We start from the raw sequence: 20,782 nt of genomic DNA on the forward strand, positions 1-20,782 counted from the left end.
AAATTCAGAAACATAAATAAGTAAAACCATATTGTTCAGGGTTTCCAAAATGTGATAAAAGAAGAAAGAAAAGTAAGTGGTTGTATAATTCAGGATAGTGGTCCTCTCCAGGGGAGGAAGAAAGGGAATGGGATTGGGTATGTAAAATTAAGTTGATTACCTGTGGGGAGTTCAAGTTGCATTTAGGTACCCTAGACTGCTAGCAGGTAGCTGATTAGTCTGTGAGATAGCATGACACAAAATAGATCCCCATTAATCTTGTATTAGAAAACTTCCAAATATCTAGTGTGTGTTTATCTGGTGTGCTAATAGAGCATCTTTTGGCCAAAGCTTCTACATTTGTTTGTTAAATGGTTTCCTGGGAACTTACCCAACAACTTACCCAGCCTTCTGAGCAAGCTCTCAGAAGGCTGTTATTAAGTTTCTGCTAATTGCCAGCATCTTTCTGGTTAGTAGAAGTAGCCTCCTTCCCAGTCACCATCCATTTTTAAAATCAGCCTCTGATCAGTGTTAATGGAGATTTCCATGTTGTAAAATTTTGCCTTCAATTTAAATCTTTTATAAGAAGGTGTTCTTTTTATCATGCTGCCATCTTCTGTCTTAGTGCTGTGACTAATCAGCTTGTTTTCCTTCTAACTGAAGAGAAACCTTGTCTTGAGGTTTCAATATACCGCTTTGTCTTAATCCGCTATTTTGGACATGCAATCTGGAGCTTGCCTGGCACAGTGAAACACCCTAGATTCTATTTCTAGCACCTCTGTCAACTTTCCATATGACTTTGGGAAAACTACTTAACCTCTGACCCCCTTGCTTCATTTGTTCAATGGAGAGATCTTTTTCTGTGAAAAGGAACAACTCAAAGCTTCATGCAATACTCAGAAGCATGTTGAGGGAAAGAGGGCATTGCAGAATACTATCTAAAAGTCTAACATCTGACGAAGAGCCTATAGACACAGATTCCAGGTCCCAACTCCTGCTTGTTCCCATGAGTCCTTTGCCAACACCCCCTATCAATTCACTGCAACTTGGAATGAGCAATTGCAAAGCAACAACTATCCTGATTTTGTACTTTGAAAGCTTTAGCTTTGTTTTTTGCTATGTTTCTTTCTTATCCCTCCTTCCTTTCCTGTTTACCCTCATGTAGTTGGAAGGTCTTAAAATAAATGTAAGGACATATTAGAAGTTTTCTTACATTGAATATTATAATCACTTCTTTTCTCCTAAAAGACACATTGAAATAATCCTTCATTACCATGTTTGATACATACACGCTTCTTTCACCTAATCTACACTCCTTTAAGCTGTTTAAACTCAAGCATCTTTTGGCGAAGACAGCCTGCTGAATTTTACTGAGCCTCTGATATAACCACAAATAATGATAACTTTAGGTAATTCTTTTTTTTTTTTTATCCAGGAATTGCTAAAAAGCCTATAACACAATTCCAATATAAAGGTCAACTACTCATTTCTTAAGAATTTCTAGCTGCTTTTATATCCAGGTCGGCATCACAGGCTAATTGTCAATATATAATTTCTCAGAAAACCATAAGTGGAGTTAGGTCTTATAAAACCAACATATCTTAAGAATTTGAGGGGGTGAGTCATAATAAGGTTCTTTCTTTACTGCACAAAAGGCTCCATAGTAGTTTACAAAATTAGGGGCCAGTGATAAAAATTATTTCCATTTTAGCATGAGTGATTTGCTTGGGTCCCTGTCTGGATTGTCAGTGGTCTGAACATCTTGACCCTGTTGTCCTCAGCACATTTTTTCTTCATTTCCTGCTTGTTCCTCTACAAATACACAAGAATAATGTATTCCAGGATTAGGCTCTCAGGGCCCGATCCATGTGCACACATCAGTTATTTGAAGAGGCAGAGGAGGAGTATATACTCCCAAATCCAGATGATTCCGTAACACTGGGCTTACCTTCATTTGTGCTGCTTTGCATGTTAAAGCTCTGTCATTCACAAGGACCGTTTTGACTCCAACTCAGCAGGTGACCGTGACGGCCACAGGGGTGGCAAAACAATAGCCTGGGTTTGTCAGTGAGTAATAATGAGTCAACATGAGTCCTTCCTGCCCCAGGTTTTTCAAGGCTATGCTACTCATCTGTCATTTTTCCTCCTCAGATTAATCCCATCAGCTTTCAGAAGATCTTTTGTGTGGTGATTCTATTAGTGAAAAGTGATTGGAGTTTTTGTGCATTGAGTTAGGAAGGAAAGGTAATTGGTGATCTTAACATAAGCTATGCAGATTATCTGGTGGCACTGCCAGTTCATTACAGTGCTGTGTTTTTCTCTGATGTTTAGTGGCTGGCGACTAAATAGCTTAGCGTTAGGGTGTCCGATTAGATAACAAGGAAATGGAATTTCTGAACATTATGAGATAAATATTTTAAGTGTTTTTATATTAACTTACACATTTTTATTAAGGAAAAGTTAATAAATTACCCATAATCCCACAAAGGAAACTATTAATATTTTAGTGATTATGCTCCCTTATTTTTCTTTTGTGTATGTTTGTGCATAGAATAACGGTAATATGAATTGTGCATCTACCGTGTGCTTATAACAGCCCCATGAGATAGATCCATAGGTACTTCTGTTTCTCATTTTGTTAGGAAGAAACTGAGGCCTAGAGAGAATAAGTGACTTGCCCACAGTCACACAGGTAGAAAATAATGGAGCCCTGGGATTTAACGCAGCTGGTTCCACAGCCTGTTTATTTTTTTTCATTTTGCTTTTAATAGGCATCTTAACAGTTTAGCTTTTGCCTACTATTATCTTTTTAAAATTACATTAAATTTTACTTTTTTTGAATTTAAATTTAAGTTTGAGAACACTTTTTATTTAAGGAAACTTAAAAAAAAAATTTTAATGCTTATTTTTGAGAGAGAGCAAGCAAGAGAACCAGCGGGAGAGGGACAGAGAGAGAGGGAGACACAGAATCCAAAGCAGGCTCCAAGCTCCGAGCTATCAGCACAGAGTCCAGGGCAGGGCTCAAACTCGCAAACCATGAGATCATGACCTGAGCTGAAGTCAGTTGCTTAACCAATTGAGCCACCCAGGTGCCCCTATTTAAGGAAACTTTAATGCCAACTTGTAATCTACTTGTTTCGCTTAAGTTATCTTTCATTTGCAAATATATTTCTCTTAACAATTTTAGTGACTATCAGATAGCTAACACTTACTATGTGTTGTAAGTGTTTGACATGCTTTAACTAACTTTATCCTCACAAACTACACTAAGAGGTAGGTACTGTTATCCCTGTTTTGTAGATGAGGAAACTGAGGTGCAAAGAGGTTAAGTAAGTTGCCCAGGTCACCAGGTGAGTAAGCGACAGAGCCAGCATTCAGATGGGGCCAGGCTGACGGCAGAGTCTGTACTGCTAAGTATTCCGTGATAGTGTGCAGCCTCCTGCTGTTACATCCTCCTGGAGGTGCTGTAACTGATTTAACCAGTCTCTTAATGTCAAATGTTGAGGTTGTTTCTAGTTCTTCAACAATGCTTTTGTACTTACTTTGTTTACATCTCTAGTTGTTTCTTAGGAATTGCTAAATCAAGTGATACACACATTTCCCAATGTTGTATTGCCCTTCAGAAAGGTTGTTTAGTTTTACCCTCCCACCATCATGGAATAAGAATGACCATGTTCCCTGCACTCTTGTCAACACCACGCAGGATTTTTTTTTTCTTTTTTTTTTTTTTTGGACTCTTGTTAAACTAATAGGCAAAATGGCTACTAGTGTGATGATGATTTTTTCATATATTTAAAGACCATTTACATTTACTTCTTGGTGAACTGTTTATTTTTCTATTTTGCCACTTTTTCTGTAGGTATAAGTTTAAATTTTAGTACTTGAAAGCAGTAGTACTGGTGGTACATCAGCTTTTCAATCTGCAGGTCATGTGAGCTGTGTGCTGCAAAGCTACACAGAAGCTTTTGCTCTCTGCTTGGACATGCTCGCTTCTCTCTGAACATTAATGGTCTCTGTAAGGTCAACAGGTGGATCCCATAGGCTACCTGAGAAAAATTGGTCTTGTCACTTCATAGCAAGTCAGTCTTTGATGAAGGTTCCTCATGACCTCAACAGATGGAAATCTGGTTAAATATTATAGTTATGTGCCCTCTTAAATTTTAGTGAATTTCATGGAGAAGGCTTCCTGCTGATGACTAATGAGAAATGTCAGGAAAACATAACATTCTTATTCTGGCATTTAAGTATTAAAATTTAAAATTTCAACAACATGGTTTTGAGCACTTGGCACAGATTATAGTGCTATTGAAATGAAAAAAGTATGGTTAGATACCAGCCATTTTTATTGTTTTCTGTCTCTGCAAATGAAAGATTTCAGATTCAGGGGCCTGCTTACTATGTGTAATATTTCTTTCCCTATTATGTTGACCCTGATCAGGTTACTATTGACACTTATCGGAGATTTGGAGCATGACTAAGATAGGCAAAGGAGGTTCCAGTTGTGGCATATTGCTTTTTGGGGTGATGTGATAAAAATGTGGATGCAAAGATAGGAAGGTAGAAAGAAAAAATAAACGGGGATCATTTTTGTTTCTAGGTAGCAGTACTGCCTGCATTGTGGTGCTGGACAGAACTAGCCACCGCTTACACACAGCAAACCTGGGCGATTCGGGCTTCCTGGTTGTCAGGGGTGGTGAAGTTGTGCACCGATCAGATGAGCAGCAGCATTACTTCAACACTCCATTCCAGCTCTCAATTGCACCACCTGAAGCCGAGGGAGTCGTCCTGAGTGACAGGTAATCTCCCCTCTTGGCCATTACATTAAGAGCCAGTAGGACATGGCTCGCCCACATCCTCCTCCCATCCCCCTTTACCTACAGTGGAGATGGGCATTTTCAGTTCTCATATGACATAAGGCACATTGAGAATGTTCTCATCAAAAAGATCTTTTAGTTTGACTGAAAGATATTTTGCTGGCTATTGCAGCCAAGTTGAATTCTAACAAACACCCAATAATTTGACAAGACTGAAAATATTCTTCAAGCTTACAGAATATCAGTTTTTCATACCAAGACCAACATGGTATATACGGTTATATTTGTTAAATTGTGCTGGAGAAGTGAATCATTGTCTATGCATGCCACTGCCCGTATGAGAATTTGCATATGTTGTTAGGGAAGAGTTCAAACAGACATCTGCTTTATTTATCAGAATAACTTCCTGATTCTCAGGGCCGCCTCCTATTATATGCATCAAATAGAACTTTTAAATTGTCAAGACCTTTCAAGACAATAACTACTTTTCTGAATCAACTTTTACAGTTTATTTTTCCTAAGATCAGAGTACAGAATAAAGCTAAGACAGTCTCAGATTCCTCTTCCTTTAACAACCTTATGGGACCTGGCACAAACCTATTTGATTGTGCCAGATTATGATTATGATTCATGAATGTTGTAAAATGGGTAATGAACCTTTTGTAAAAATAGAAGTAGTCTTGCAAAGGTCTGTTGTCTCTACTTAATAGTTCTTATTAAGCCAGATTTCGAGTGCAAACTAAGATAGAATGATTATTACTGCCATCTTTTAAACTGGAATGAGTATATTGTATAATTAGGTATTCAGGATTGTCCATCTAGGTCTGTTGCTGACTCCTAGAGAGAGGGAAGCATTTTTTTACTTTCAGATTAAGGTATGTTACCATAATTGGAAGAATATTTCATTATAGTCCCTTCTTCATTTGGCTCTAACATATATTCATATTAGCCATATTGGAGTGAGGAGAAAGCAGAACCCCAGGGGGTGGTAGATACCAAGCTCAGCTAACAGTTACAGAGAGCAGTGTTTTAATTTTCCCTTATTTGATTCTTGTTATTTTGGCATCTGAGTGCTAGAGCTGCCCTGCCATACCTCACACGCTATCTTTGGGACAGTCTGGTTAGGGCAGCGCTCTGGCCTGCCAGCGAGGTGGAGGTTGCTTCCCCCTGGAGCCCACAGACAGCTTGCTAGCATGTGACTTCAGCTCGTGTTTCAGTGCAGTCAAAAGTTTCCAGCAGCACAGTATGTTCAATCAAAACGGGCAAAACTGCAGCTGGCGGAACACCAAGCTCATGGGTGGGAGTGTTGGGAGAAGAGGACAAACCGTCCAATGGTAGCGAGTCTCACACAGGCAGGATAGCAAAGGACACTCCTGGGGAAGAAAAACCTCAGCAGAAAATAGAGCTTCACTGCCAACCTGGTCATTAATCTAAACTTCTAGAATCTGATTCGTTTCCAAAGTCTGAGCAACTGTGAAGTGTCTTGCATTGTTTCTCTTTATTCCACAGAAGAAATCGACCTGGTTTCCACCAGTTTTACAGTCTTTTTTCCTCCTGCTGAATGACATTTCTTTTGTCACTCGGTTCCTCATATCTATAAAGTATAATTTTTCCTTAATTTACAGGTTTCCTTTAGTTTCCTTTTGGTTTGCTGTCTTTACAAAATATTTGTGATATAAATGTGTAAGTGATATGTGTAAGCCAAAGCCCATCACAGAACTTTGAAATGTGCTACTTCTTTTCCTCAGTCAGGAGTAGATGAACCAGAAATTTTCTCAGTGCACTTTGTATAAATCCCCAGCAGGCGTGGGTGGGTGGGTTTTTATGTTTTCTCTTCACATATTTTATAACGTATCAGTTACACAAACAAGTTTTGGGATTTTTCTGTCAAGCTCAGGGTACTTGGTTCTGGCTTCTCCTTTCTGGATCAGTGTGTAAATTTTTTTCTTTGCATTTGTTCCCTAATTACAGGTTAAGGCAGATTATTAGATATTTCACCTTTCCTTCACCTTGGAGGCTTGGATTCAGTGAAGCTGGCCTTTGGAGATGGCTGAGAACCAGCCTTTGGGAGAGGGCCTTTGACTCTTTGAGTATATGATCTTTTCTCCCCACCTGAGATCCACCCCCCCCCCACTCCACTTCTTGTATCTGTTTTCATCAGGTGTTATCACAGAAAAACAAGCAAAAAACCACTCCCATCTATCTTTTTTAAAGTTGCATACAAAAAGATGTAGTGAAAAATCTACCTCCTATCCCATCCCCCAGCAATACATTCTCTCTCCTCAGCCACTGTTGTCTGTTCATTGTGTCCTTCCAGATTTATTCTCTGCATATGGAAGCGTCTGTGTTTATGAATCTACCCCCCCTACACACACACACACATGCACACAATGTCTGTACATTCCTCTCTTCATTAACAATGTGTTGAACAGTTTTTCCCAATTTGGAGGGTTACTTTGTTTCTTCACTTATTAGATATTTCTTGAAGACCTACTTTGCACCAGGCATACTAATAATTAAATACTTAGGTGATGACAGGGTGCCTGGGTGGCTTAGTCGATTAAGTGTCTGACTTCAGCTCAGGTCATGATCTCGTGTTTGTGAGTTTGAGCCCCGTGTCAGGCTCTGTGCTGACGGCTCAGAGCCTGGATGGAGCCTGCTTCGGATTCTGTGTCTCCCTCTCTCTCTGCCCCTCCCCCGCTTGCATTCATTCTCTCTCTCTCTCTCTCAACAATAAATAAACGTTAAAAAAAAAAAAAACTTACATGATGAGCACTCTTTAAGCCCTGGAGACACACAGTCCCTACTCTGCCTTACTAGTCCATACTAATACTAATCTAGTAGTAATACTAGTGATTACTGGCACTATAGTGAGAAATATTGTAGGTATTTCATGTGAATTCTTACAGGATTTGCATGCTCTCTTCCATGGTGCTCTCTTGTTACACTATTACGGCAGCCTCCTGAGAGCCAGAGTCAAGCCTGCAGGGAAACTGATGAGTAGAAAATGAATAAGAGAGGATGGAATTTGGCTCTAAAGAATTAGGAAATAAAGACTCATTTCTACTAGGCTTTTAGAGGCATGTTAGTTCTGACTCAGAAAAGAACCCTTCCTCCTTGTAAGCCCTTTGTGACTAATCATCAAACTCAGTCTTACTTGGTAGTTTCAGTTAAGCTTTTGAAACATTTATATCAGATTTTTCAATTAATTTTTTTCAAGGTTAGGAATTTCAGAACAACTGGGGTTTTTTTTTTTAATGTTTTTTATTCTTTTTTGAGAGAGAGGGAGAGCGAGCCAGCACGAGCAGTGGAGGGGCAGAGAGAGAGGGAGACACAGAATCCCAAGCAGGCTCCAGGCCCTGAGCTGTCAGCACAGAGCCCAACGCGGGGCTCGAACTTGTGAACCGTGAGATCATGACCTGAGCTGAAGTCCAACACTTAACCTACTGAGCCACCAGGCGCCCTGTGACTGGGGTTTTTTTAATTTTTTTTTTATTCTGTTATTATAAATTAGTTTTTCTTATAGCCTCATTACAATATAACATAGTGCCTGTTGGAAACTTTCACCATATCTCTGAAGGCCTCTTGTAACTTTGCCCCTACCCTGTCCTTGTCACAGCCCGGATGCTGCTGATAGCACATCTTTTGATGTCCAGTTAGGAGACATTATCCTGACGGCAACAGATGGACTTTTTGACAACATGCCTGATTATATGATCCTTCAGGAGCTAAAAAAGTTAAAGGTAATTAACTCAAAGGTTAGTTCGTGGAAGGAGAGGCCCTCTCTGGGCAGCTAAGTTTTATTGGTACAATTGTATTATCTCTTTTGTAGGAAAGGACTCTTGTAAATTTAGGAAAGAAATAATAGTTCTGGTCTTTCAAGCAATTGTAAATGGAAATAGTCACAATTGGAGTACTTGAGAAAAAAGAGGTTTCCCACCTACACCTTTTAGTAGAGTGGTAAAGGTTTAAAAAAAAAAAAATGGTAAAGGTAGGAAAGTCCAGATGAGACATTTCTTGTATTTTTAATTGTATTTTAATGGTGCTGGTTCCTGGTTGTCTTTTTCTCCTTTTATTTCTTAACAGACTCAGCAGGTGTTGAGGTCAGGAAAGACAAGAAATCACCACACTAGAGCCAGCCAGGCCAAGGACAACAGGCAGCTAGGGGCCTTGATGTCAGCTGAGCTGTCCCAGTAACTAAAAATTCAGACTTGGCCCATATAGAGAGTGGAAGGAAGTAAAAACCAGTTTTTCCATATTTTCCTGGCTTTGTAAAACTACTAACTCTGGGGAAAATTAGTCTTTTCCTAGGTCCTTACCAGTAAGCAGTTATGACTTAAAGTAAGTTGCTGAACTGTTTTTAAGCAATATTTTCCTCACCTTTAAAATGGGGTGGGGGGTACCATGGTCTTAGTTAATCCTCACCACAATGCTATTATAATTTATAGACTAAGACCATGTATACGAGGTCCTTAGTGTCATGCCCCATCTGTGGGATACAGTAAAGGTCAGGTGCTTATATGGAGCTGGCCCTGTGCTCTGCGTGGTGACAGAGTGGTAAGCAGAAATGACACATTCCTTCCATATGGAGCTGACGTTCTAGTGGAGAAAGATAATACAAAGAAAGAAATATATAATAAATGTTGGTGGCTTAGAAAGAAACTAAAGCAGGGTGAAGGAACAGAGAATAAAGCAAGCTGCTGTTTTAGAAAGATTGGCCGGGGAAGGCCTCTTTGAGGAAGCGACATTGAAGCAGAAGCCTGTTATTTATTTATACTAAAACTATTCCGAGTCTTAGCATGTTAGAGCTAAAGTGGACCTTGTTTCCCATCCCCATTTTACAGATGAGGAGGTTGAAGCAGCAAGGATAAGGGTATGGATCAAGATCACACAGCTAAACAAGAATCTTTCATCATGATATAAAATTCTGAAGGTATTTTCAATAGGACACCTGGCAGCTCTCACTTGGAGAGCAAACTGTGTGGTTGGCCAGGGTCGCATTCCTAAGCAAGGAAACTTTTGAGGTCCTCCCTGAAGTGCTATCAAAATCCACCTTTTCAGTCCTGTCCAGTTTTAGCAAGAATACCTTAAGAATTCCACATGGGAAAAAAAGCAGAAACGGAAATCCAACCTTCAGGGCCCAAGGCCACCTGAGCAAAGAATGACATCTGACTGACATCTTGTGCAGGCAGCACTGGTGGCCTTGTTCATTTTACTGAAGGTGTAATGTTTTAATGTCTTCTCTAACTAGAGTAAAAACTGAAATGCTGGAAACTGTGGCTAGATAAATGTTACTGTCTCAAAAAGTGGTATTTACAAAAAGCGTATGTACTTGTGTGCAGAAATCCTATGAGGCATTGTGTAAAGATAACTCCCTCATCCTTTCGTCTTAGAATTCAAATTATGAGAGTATACAACAGACGGCAAGAAGCATTGCTGAGCAAGCCCATGAGCTGGCCTATGACCCAAATTATATGTCACCTTTTGCACAGTTTGCATGTGACAACGGATTGAATGTGAGAGGTAAGCATTCCTTAGGAAGGTCATAGGGACTAACTGGGGACATAGTAGGATGGGAGCATTCTGGGCTGTGGGGTGAGGTAAACTAGAGCACTGGGGTGAGACCGGTAAGATATCCTCTTCAGTTGGGAGCCCGTGGCTTTGAGCCTGGTCAGCAGGCCCTAGCACTGAAGGACAAGAGCAAGTACCTGTCATCGTGTCTTCCCCACAGAGGATGCCCTCCAGAACTGAACTCCATTGGCTCTAGAGGCAGGCGGAACCTGAAGCCCTTTATTGCCACCACTGCACTGCTTGGACCTGAGCCCAAAAGGCCTCTAAGTCTGCCTAGAGGCCCTGGACATTCCTAACAGCTTAACATTCTGCCCTTCACGGGTCTGACATTTCACTTCTCCCTTCCTCTGGCCTTGTGGGACTCGTTGACGATATTTGCCTGCCAGATTACCACAGCAGGTTTTGAAGGGGAAAGCAATGTTAAACTGCCCTTGCCTCAAGAGTCCTTCTATCTGCTGAACGATATGTAACTTCGGGAGCAGGCCAGCAGCTCAGTCTTAGAGCTGGGGTGACATGTTGTGCTGTCGTATCAGAACTTGTGGAGTTGGTCAGTGTCTTGCTGGTACAATATTGTGACATGTAAAGCATTTCTTAGCCCTCCAGGAAGTATTAAAATAGAAAAAAGCACATGCCATAGCTGTTTGGCAGATTAGAATACAAGACTATTCCTAGTTTCAAAACATTAGATATGTTTGTCCAAATTAGGATTGTGAGTAAAAGCCTGTAACTTTCTCATCAGGCAGAATTTATCCCAACCAGATTTGTCTAGTTTACTGCGATTGCTGTAGACAGAGGATGTGGTAGCCATTTTAATAGAGCTCCTGTGGTAAAGAAGCAGCGAAGGTTTTTTTTAAACCTCAGTTAAACTACATGTCATTTTTTTTTAAACTATTTCTCTTTATCAGATATTTTCCATATCAAATACTTTTCTACTAGAGCATGTTGACACATCAAACCTGCCTTACTTGCAAACTTTTATCTCCTAGTACCTGCTTAGGCTTACTTTTTTAATTGACTTTTCCTTTTAAGATCTCTGAATACATTTTCATTTTCATTTTCATTTTCATTTTAGGTGGAAAGCCAGATGACATCACCGTCCTTCTTTCAATAGTGGCTGAGTATACAGACTGACCCGCCTAGGTGTCAACTCCGGCCTTTCCTTTCATCTTCCCAAGTTATCCCCTGCCACATGTGCTGATCCTGCTGGCAGGACCGTGTTTCTTTGCCACTGATCTCGATGGCCGGTGATGTAAGCCTTTGCCTGTCTTTTTGAGACCCGGTTGAGATCTTTGTGGAGAACCACTACTGTCGTTTGTTCGCTAGCTCATTATCTGCCAGCAACTTTGAAGAGAATCAAGATTTGAAGATAGGCCTTCACTTCCTACTGTCCTTTCTCCGATGGGATGGAGGTTTGCAAGGCCAAAATGGCTATTGCGTTTCCAAAATGGTTTAGGCATTGAAAATGATGATGTTGGTAACGTGCATTCAAAATTACAGTGTGTAAAAGGGATTTTTAAAGTCTAACACAAATTGTATGTTATGGTACATCTACTAGAAACATACATTATCATCAAAAGAAACGTTACACACGTACTATACAGTCTTTGTTATGATGATTGGGTGTGGCTTTATGTTTTCATTATAAACTCCTCTTTTTCAGGGGCTTATAATTCTGCTCTAAAACACTGCTCTGGATTATGAAGTCTTTATCCCAGGAGCTTTTTTGTTACAAATTGGAAGAAAACTTCAGTTTAGTTCTATGGATGCAAATGTTCTGTGGTTTTTAAAAGATGCCTAATTGTACTCCTGTAAGGAAAGTTTCGGCAGTTTATTGAGTGGTCCAAATCATAGGCTGGTGGCCTGATCTGCAGGAGGGGTGAGGGAGACTCCCTACTAACATTTTTCAATGGAAATATTCAATATTGTAAACTCCTCAAAGCCTAGAAATTTAATGTTGTGAAGTTCCTCCCAGCTGTCAGATACGATGCCCCTGTGTGGGAGTCCCTGGGCCACAGGCCTCACAGTGGACAGCTGTAACTTTGAATTTTGTTGGCTTTTACAGTCGTGCTACTCCTGGTCTCCCTGTCAGACCTGTCATTAGTAGCCTTGCTCTCCGTAGAGCGTGCACCACATTCGGGGAGTCTGTGTGGAAAGAGCACCTTGGGTGATGGCAACAGCACAAGAGTCCACAGGGAAAACTCCTGGTGATGATCTGACATTTGCATTTGCCCTACACAGAAATTTAGGGGTTTCTGAATCAAGCTTAATGTTTACAGTTTCCGAATAGCCATCTTGCAGTGTATAGTTTCCTTATAAAACTACCCCGCATTCAGTTTTCCCTTTATCTGCAAGCCCAGACTTATTTTTAAGGTTTGTGTACAAGTCGACTGCTGTAAAGATATATATTTTTGGGTCAGTTTTTTTTCCTTCATTAACTTGGTGGTAGAAAAAAAATATATATATATATACATGTATATATATATATATACATATATATATATACGTATATATATATATATATATACACTTAGAAATTCTTAAATTAAAGCCATGTTTTATATATAAGTCAGGTAACATTGGTGTATAGATGAGAATGCAATTAAACCTGATGAGAATCTACTGGAGGAGAATACAGAAAGTCTCTTTCTCTAAAGGAGATACTTATTCCCTGGTTTATTGCATTAAAACTTATGTTTGGGGTTACCTCAACTTGTTTTAAAAGATTTTGTTTTGTGAATTTGTACTGTATATTTGAGTAACTGTCAAGCTTTTGTTTTATTTAAAATTGTTTAACATGTACCATGTACATGTCATTACTATATTTCAATGCATCATGCTTGTAACAGGCATTTCATTTATAATAAGAATGAGTTATTCATTTGTAAGCTGTTCAGTAATTTATCTACTATTCCTAAATTGGCATAATGTTAGATATCTATTTTGAATCACCTTTAATTACATGTCAGAATGCCTTAACTACCCTAACTTGACAAAACAGAATTCTTTGGTAGAGGAGATAGGGGACGGGGCAGGGGGATGGAGGGGAGACTGTTGAAATAATGAGTAGCCATCGTGCTTTGATAAAACACAGAAGCGTGAGTGGCAAGTGGTGGGGTATTTATTTTGCACAAACTGTTTGCAGTCTCTGTGTATTTAAAAAGTAAAGAAAGTTGCATCCAGAAGGGTTTTGTTGGAAGGAATACATTTATACTTGGACTGACAATTTCAGTTCTTTTGTTTGGGTTTTTAATTATTTCTGGTCAGAGGTATGTAGCCTTATGATCTGGATATATTTTGCATTAATTTTCCAATGCCTACATTTAATTACTTGTAAGAGCAGTTCTGTTCAAGTCACTGGCTTTCCTCTGCTCTCATTTAACCCTTCAAACACAATCTTTATAAAGCTAGATTGGTGGTGTTTTACACAACACATTTATTTAATCAACTTACTTTTTTTGAGAAATGACTGTTAGAAACCGACATCCTTTGTGTCAGTGATGTTGAAAGTAGCAGGACAAGAATTGAGTTTCACAGTGGAACTGACTTTGGACCTGGCCTGTAGATTAGTGACACAGTATTTTCTCTATTTTCTTTTGCCCTGTCCTTTGTGTGTTGAGCACTTCATTTTGTGACTGGGGGTTGGGGGGAGTGGTCAGTTGAAGTGCTGCTTAACAGGGAACTCTCCTTCCACTCCCAGCAATCAGAGGCTCTGCTGGATCCATACTGGAATTTTCCAGGTCACAGAACCCAAGTCTCTGGGGGGTGTGACTGAGATATACTACTTGGTGGGTCTGATTCTGAACTTGATGTGTGTGTTAGTTGTATTTTAAATCAAGCGGTATAAACACACACACACACACACACACACACACACACACATTTGCCTCATCCAATGGACTTTTATAACAAAAGAGAATTTGGATTTCTAATTTACAAATGGCAAATTATTTATCCCTCTCTGGATGCACCAAAGACCAGTAAAGTTTATAGCTTTTCCATCTATATTTATAAAGCAATACTGTATTATAAAAATCAATATTTTTATCACATGCTTGAAATTTTTATTTTATTCTGTTTTAAAATGTGCACTCTAAACATATCAGAACCTTATTTCTTCCTGTGAACTTAAGCTGCCTGCGCACAAAAAAATTTACTGAATGGATAATGCAGTAGAATCCATAGGCTCTTCAAAACTGAAAGAAGAAATGGGGGTGGGGGAAACAAGTTACTTGTCCTGAATTACTGTCCTGGCTTGATGTGGTTGATAGGTACTAAATCACAAAAGAATCCATTCCAGGTATGCATGTCTGGGGGGGCGGGCTGTGTCTAGATTAGAAACTAGATTTTAAGCTTTGCGTGATAGGAGTGTGTCCTCTCCTGTCAGCTGCATTTGTTCTGGATAGAACAGTAGCCTTCAGTACCACCTTCAGTAGCACCAACCCACCACCTTGAGTAACGAGGCAGGAGTTGTTGGGATTCACTGAGTCGGTTTGGAGCATTTTGGAGATTGTAAACAAGATTGGCTAGAACTGTAAATGTTTGTCCTCTGGAATAAGTTCATGGTTCCTTGTCACCTTATACCAGCTATCTTTGGTAGAAGCTACAGCATCCAATTTCCCTGGAAACTATCACATTTTGCAATGAAAAAATTTTACAATATGAAAAACAAAGCAAAATCTGCTTATAAAATTGAAAATGTGAAGCAGAAAAGAATTTGGATTCTATTTGCTAAAAAAAAATTCTTTGCAAAATTGAACTTCTCAAACTAAACATCAACAGTGTCCATGGCAAAATTTTAACTGTTAGCAGGTAGTTTGTGGCAAAGATGGCTAAATAATGAAGCAAATTTGAATTTGTGTATACTAATGAGCTGCTTTTTTCTGTTGAGACTATCATTGTTTGTCTTACCCAAGAGGCAATGACCTGAATTGGATGTCTGAAATATAACTTATGCAGGAATAGTTCTGTAAATACATTTAAATAAACTGTAAAGATATTTAATAAATATAGTATTTATACTAATCTGCGTTAACTCCTCTTAATTTGAACCTTAACTACGTAAGACACCAGCCCTTGGCATTTTGTGGGTCTCTGTCAAGTCCTCATTTCCAAGGCTGTTAGTCATGCCAGCAGTACTCCTTACTTTGTAGCTATCATTTTCTGTCTTTTACTAGTTTATCCCACTTAGCTCTTTTTCACCAGCTGGTTTACTACATCAGTTTAGCTGCCTCAAAAATTCATCAAAATGGACTGATAATTGAATGTAAAATATAGATGTTTTCCCAACTGAGAAGGCTTTTGCATCTTCCAAAAATGGTATGGAATGAAGCCACAAAAAAATCTGGTGTCATTTAAACTTAGCATTCTGTATGCAAATTATAAAACCCAAATTACATACAATTTAATAGTGTGACTATGTCTTCCAGACTTGTGCTGCATCCAGGCAATTATTGGTGAGGGTGCCTTCACAACGTGCACCCCTCTGCCCATTTCAGCAAGCGAACCAGAAACTTCATCGTCTGCAAGGAGACCTCCGGTTACTCTTGGGTACACCTGCTCTCTTTGTAGTCATCCGCAATCGTTAGGACTTTGTGAAATTTCAGTGTTAATCATCAGTGTAAGCATAAGATATGTATATCTTTAGCTACAGTGTGAAAGGACTTGAAATTATGTGGGCATTGCCAATTTCCACAAAAAGCTTGGTGAAAGCCCATTTTCATTCACTGAGGAACGTTTTGGGATGAACTTGAGTTTTTATTAGGTTATTGTGGGTAGCTCTGACTCATTGACTAAGCTACAAGAGCCAAATTCATTCTGGTTTTAGTTAGAACTCTGTTCACAGTTCTAAAGTTTACTAATTCACTCTGCCACCTTTGTGTATGAAATCCTCACAAAACGTACAACTGCTTGCCAGTGAAACATTTCCTTGTGATGTGTTGGTTCACAAAGACTCCACAGTAAGATGTTACAGAAGTCAAGAGTTTGTCAGGTTATAATCGACTCTAAACAGGTTTGGGGGAGGGAGAGGCAGGCGTAAAATTACATAACAATGGTTTTGTGCCAGATTTTTTAGTCTGTTTGTTCAGGTAGGAAGCTGATTCTCAGACGGACAAAGAACAAAGACATTTGTAATCTACCTCATTTTACTCCAAACCTAGGGTCCCTGGCAGTGGAGGCTGCTGATCTATGTCAGATAACAGAAATAATTTTTTGGCATCAGTTCCATTATATTCTTTTCTGCATCACACTGCAAAATGTAAAAACCACATATGAAAATCAGAACAATTTAAGGCTACAAAATAAAATTTTACAATACCTAAAAAAACTCCAAAGTGAGGGGGGGGTAGCTATTATTTTTATTCCAGACTTTTTTTTCCAGAGATTGTTTTACTTAAAGTATAAAAAGCAATGAACAAAAAAAGTCATGCATTACACGAGAAAAGATTGCATAACTTTTAACTGTCTGAAAGCACCCAAACTCAAATGTTTGCAATCAAATACAAAAGCTACCTACTAGTCACAAGACCACAGGCCATATTGACGCATTCCAAAGAGCTGCTGAAGAAAGTCTAAATACCTTTATAAAAACTGGCAAAGAAAATGCTAAAAGCTCTAGTGTGAACGTGCACTGAATTGGAGAACTAGAATGGGCTTTTTCCCTGCACGGGAAAACTCTTCTGCCTCCCAAGTAGCATAATGGATTTAAAGTAAATATGTCCACTTAACAAGCAGCTATTTCTAGATATGGCTGTTATACCAGATGATGATGTTGAGAAAAGCAGAAACCCATCCCCCATTTCGAGGAAGGCCAAGACAATATCTTTATTGACTAAATGTGAAAACGTGTCTGAGGTTGCAAGTGAGCTAGCAAATGGGCTGAGGGCCAATTCAGCCATCATTAAGTGTTAGAATGTGGAAAAACTGCCATCATTCATGTCCTCTTCACTGTCACTTGCTGTTGCCAGACTGTCAAAAGGGTGGTTGAAGCGTTCTTGCTGGTCAGAAGAAACTGCTCCAAAGAACATGCAAGAAAACTGGAGGGAAAGAAGTTACTCCACTGTTTACTCAAGTGAAAGTGCTCGTTAGATGCCCCAGGTACCAGCCCCTTTTCAGAAACTTGGCCAATATGGTCCCCTAACATTAACGGTGATGGTTCATGGAACACCCCAAACCTTCATGACTGATCCAGCACATCCTAAAACAAAACCTTTCCCTGACTTCAAGGCACAGTTTGGGATAAGTGATGTGCTTCTGACTCTTCTAAACCATTAAAAAAAAAATTTTTTTTAAGTTTATTTATTTGAGAGACAGAGTGGAGGAGGGGCAGAGAGAGAGGGAGTGTAGAGCTCTGTCAGCACAGAGCCCAGTGTGGGGCTCAAATTAACGAACCATGAGACCTGAGCTGAAACCAAGAGTGGGACACTTAACCAACTGAGCCACCTAAGTGCCCCCTGCCTGAGCCATTAAAACTCACACCAAGGCAGTGGGAGACAAAGGGACCTTCTGCGGGCTACTTGACTAATTCATCTTCCCTTTCCCTCCTGCTTCAGCAGAGGCTACCACTCACTCCCAGCTAAGGCCAATCCTTCCCTCCCTGTCTCTGCCTCCCAGGCCTCTCCTCTCTTGAATAGGAATATCACCACTGTAATCAAATGTCACTTATCTCTTTTTTTCTTAATATTTATTTATTTTTGAGAGACAGAGCAAACGGGAGGGGCAGAGAGAGGGAGGCAGAGGATCTGAAGCGGGCTCTGCACTGACAGCAGAGAGCCTGATGCCAGGCTCCAGCTCACCAACCGTGAGACCATGACCTGAGTTGAAGTCAGGCACCTAACCTACGGAGCCACTCAAGCGCCCCTCTCATCTTTAAAATATAAAATAGCCTTATCCCATTCCCCACTTCCAACCGTTGCCTGACCTCTGCTGTAGAGTTGTCTGCATTTACTGTCTCCATTTTCTCATTCTCCTATTCCTCAATCCTATCTGAAAAAGCTGCTGACCCCATCACTTCACAAACTGTTCTTGTGGTCACCCCAAATCACCACATCCTTGTCAATGACCATTTGGGGTCTTCATCCCATTTGATACTCACTGACTCTTCTCATACCTTCCCCCTGCCACACTCTCCTGGTTGCCTTTAGAATTTTCAGCTGGCTCACCCTTTGAATTGGGGTTTCGCAGTCAGCACTACAGACATTTTGGGGCTGAGGGTTTTTCATTGTGGGGACTGTGCTGTGCAGCAGGGGATGTTGAGCGGCACCCATGGCCTCTATCCACTAGATGCCAGTAGCATTCCCCACCCCCCACCAAACTGCAACATCCAAAAAGCCCCTAGACATCGCTCAGTGTCTTCTGGGGAGCATAACCACCCAGGTTAAGAACCACTGCTTTAGGGGCACCTTGGTGGTTCAGTCAGCTAAACGTCCAACTCTTGATTTCAGCTCAGGTTATGAGCTCATGGTGTGTGAGATCAAGTCCCATGTTGGGCTCTGTGCTGACAGTGCAGAGCCTGCTTAGGATTCTCTGTCCCTCTCTCTCTGCCCCTACCCCACACTCGCATACTCTCTCTCTCAAAAATAAATAAACATTAAAAAAAAAAAAAAAGACATGGAGCCTGCTTAAGATTCTCTCCTTCTTCTGCCCCTCCGAGGCTCTCATGCACACGCACACCCTCTCTTCCTCCCTCTCTCTCAAAACATAAATAAAAATAATTAAATAAATAATTTGCCTCAGTAAAACTGCACCCAAAATAATAAGCTACCTAGAAATAAGCCTAACCAAAGAGGTAAAAGATGTGTACTCTGAAAACTGCAAAGCACTACTAAGAGATTGCAGAGGACACAAAGAAATGGAAAGGCATTCCACGCTCATGGATTGGAAGAATAAATACTGTTAAAATGTCTATACTACCCAAAGCAATCTACTCATTTAGTGCAATTCCTACCAAAACACCAACAGCATTTTTACAAAAATAGAACACACAATCCTAAAGTTTGTATGGAACCACAAAAGACCCTAAATAGCCAAAGCAATCTTGAAAGAAAAGCAAAGCTGGAGGCATCACAATTCCAGACTTCAAGTTAAATTACAAAGCTGTAGTAATCAAAACAGTACGGTACTGGCACAAAACCAGACACAAAGATCAATGGAAGAGAATAGAAAATCCAGAAATAAACCCACAATTACATGGCCAATTAATCTTCGATGAAGGAATATCCGATGGGACAAAGAATGTCTCTTCAACAAATGGAGTTGGGAAAACTGGACCACTTACTTACACCATACACAAAAATAAATCCAAAATGGATTAAAGATCTAAATGGGAGACCTGAAATCACAAAAATCCTAGAAGAAAACACAAGCAGTAACTTCTTTGACACAGGCAGTAGCAACTTCTTTATAGATATGTCTCCTGAGGCAAGGGAAACAAAAGCAAAAATAAACTATTGGGACTACATCAAAATAAAAAGTTGCTGCACAGTGCAGGAAACAATCAACAAAACTAAAAGGCAACCTATAGAATGGGGAAGTGGTTTGCAAATGACCTATCCAGTACAGGTCCAGTACAGTATCCAAAATATGTAAAGAATTTATGAAACTCGAGCACCTGGGTGACTCAGCTGGCTAAGCATCCGACTCTTGATTTCAGCTCAGGTCATGATCTCATGGTTCGTGAGTTTGAACCCCACAACAGACTCCACGCTTACAGTGCAGAGCCTACTTGGGTTCTCTCTTTTTCCCTCTCTCTGCCCCACACCTGCTTCCGTGCTGTCTCTCCCTCTCAAAATAAATATTTAAGCAGAAAAAACAACACACTTTTAGGAATTTGCCTTGAAGATACACTTTCGACAATATGAAAATACATGTGTAAAAGTTATTCACTGCAGCTTTGTAACTGCAAAATATAAGGGGGGATTATCTAAATGCCCACATATAAGAGAATGGTTGAATTAATTATGGTACATCACAGGTGAAATACTACACAACTGTTGGGGGGGGGGGACATAGAAAGTGACAGGGAGTGATTTGCAGTACATACTAGTAGGTGCAAAAAGCCAAGCGGAAAACAGCATGTATAGTATAAGAAAGGAGAAGAAATAAAATACGTGCATCTGCTCATTTGTGCAAAACTAACACAAATGATCAATGAAAAACTAATGAGATGTATTCTCTACAAAGGGTACAAAGAAGGGAGTGATGATCCCTTCTTTGTCTCTGCAGAGACGCTTGCATAGTTCTGACGTCTAGTGCTGTTCACAGGTCAGCACTCAAAGACCAAATCAACAAGGATTTGGGGAGAACCAGAATGGAAGACAAGCAAACAAAGGTATCCATATGATGATTAATATAACCATACTGAAATATGAGTGAAGGAAGAAACTACCCTAAGTAACTTTGAAAAACGGTCTTTTGAATAT

General features: G+C 39.9%; 2 protein-coding genes across 6 annotated transcripts in view; one reads left to right on the top strand and one right to left on the bottom strand.

Annotated features, from left to right (window-relative positions):
* The window catches only part of PPTC7 (protein phosphatase targeting COQ7), a 37,530-nt gene extending 22,144 nt beyond the window's left edge, over positions 1-15,386 (top strand). Inside the window, exons 3-6 of one of the 2 annotated variants that reach the window (XR_005781116.1) lie at positions 4,577-4,775; positions 8,413-8,536; positions 9,638-9,726; positions 10,187-10,291. Coding sequence is in view for 1 of the 2 variants with exons in the window: in XM_040443912.1 (XP_040299846.1) it covers positions 4,577-4,775; positions 8,413-8,536; positions 10,187-10,316; positions 11,437-11,495 (512 nt within the window). In the remaining variant the exon portion in view is untranslated. Of the gene's footprint in view, positions 1-4,576; positions 4,776-8,412; positions 8,537-9,637; positions 9,727-10,186; positions 10,317-11,436 lie in introns of those variants that run through there. The other variant, XM_040443912.1, reaches the window with a different exon arrangement.
* Positions 15,387-16,702: 1,316 nt separating this feature from the next.
* The window catches only part of RAD9B (RAD9 checkpoint clamp component B), a 29,841-nt gene continuing 25,761 nt past the window's right edge, over positions 16,703-20,782 (bottom strand). For all 4 annotated transcript variants that reach the window (XM_040443908.1, XM_040443910.1, XM_040443909.1 and 1 more), the window contains one exon: positions 16,703-17,398. In XM_040443908.1, the coding sequence (XP_040299842.1) occupies positions 17,270-17,398 (129 nt within the window). In that variant the 3' untranslated portion in view covers positions 16,703-17,269. The remainder of the gene's footprint in view (positions 17,399-20,782) is intronic.

Source organism: Herpailurus yagouaroundi, unplaced genomic scaffold, assembly GCF_014898765.1.
Source record: "Herpailurus yagouaroundi ecotype Mexico unplaced genomic scaffold, PumYag 191, whole genome shotgun sequence".
NCBI lineage: Eukaryota > Metazoa > Chordata > Mammalia > Carnivora > Felidae > Herpailurus > Herpailurus yagouaroundi.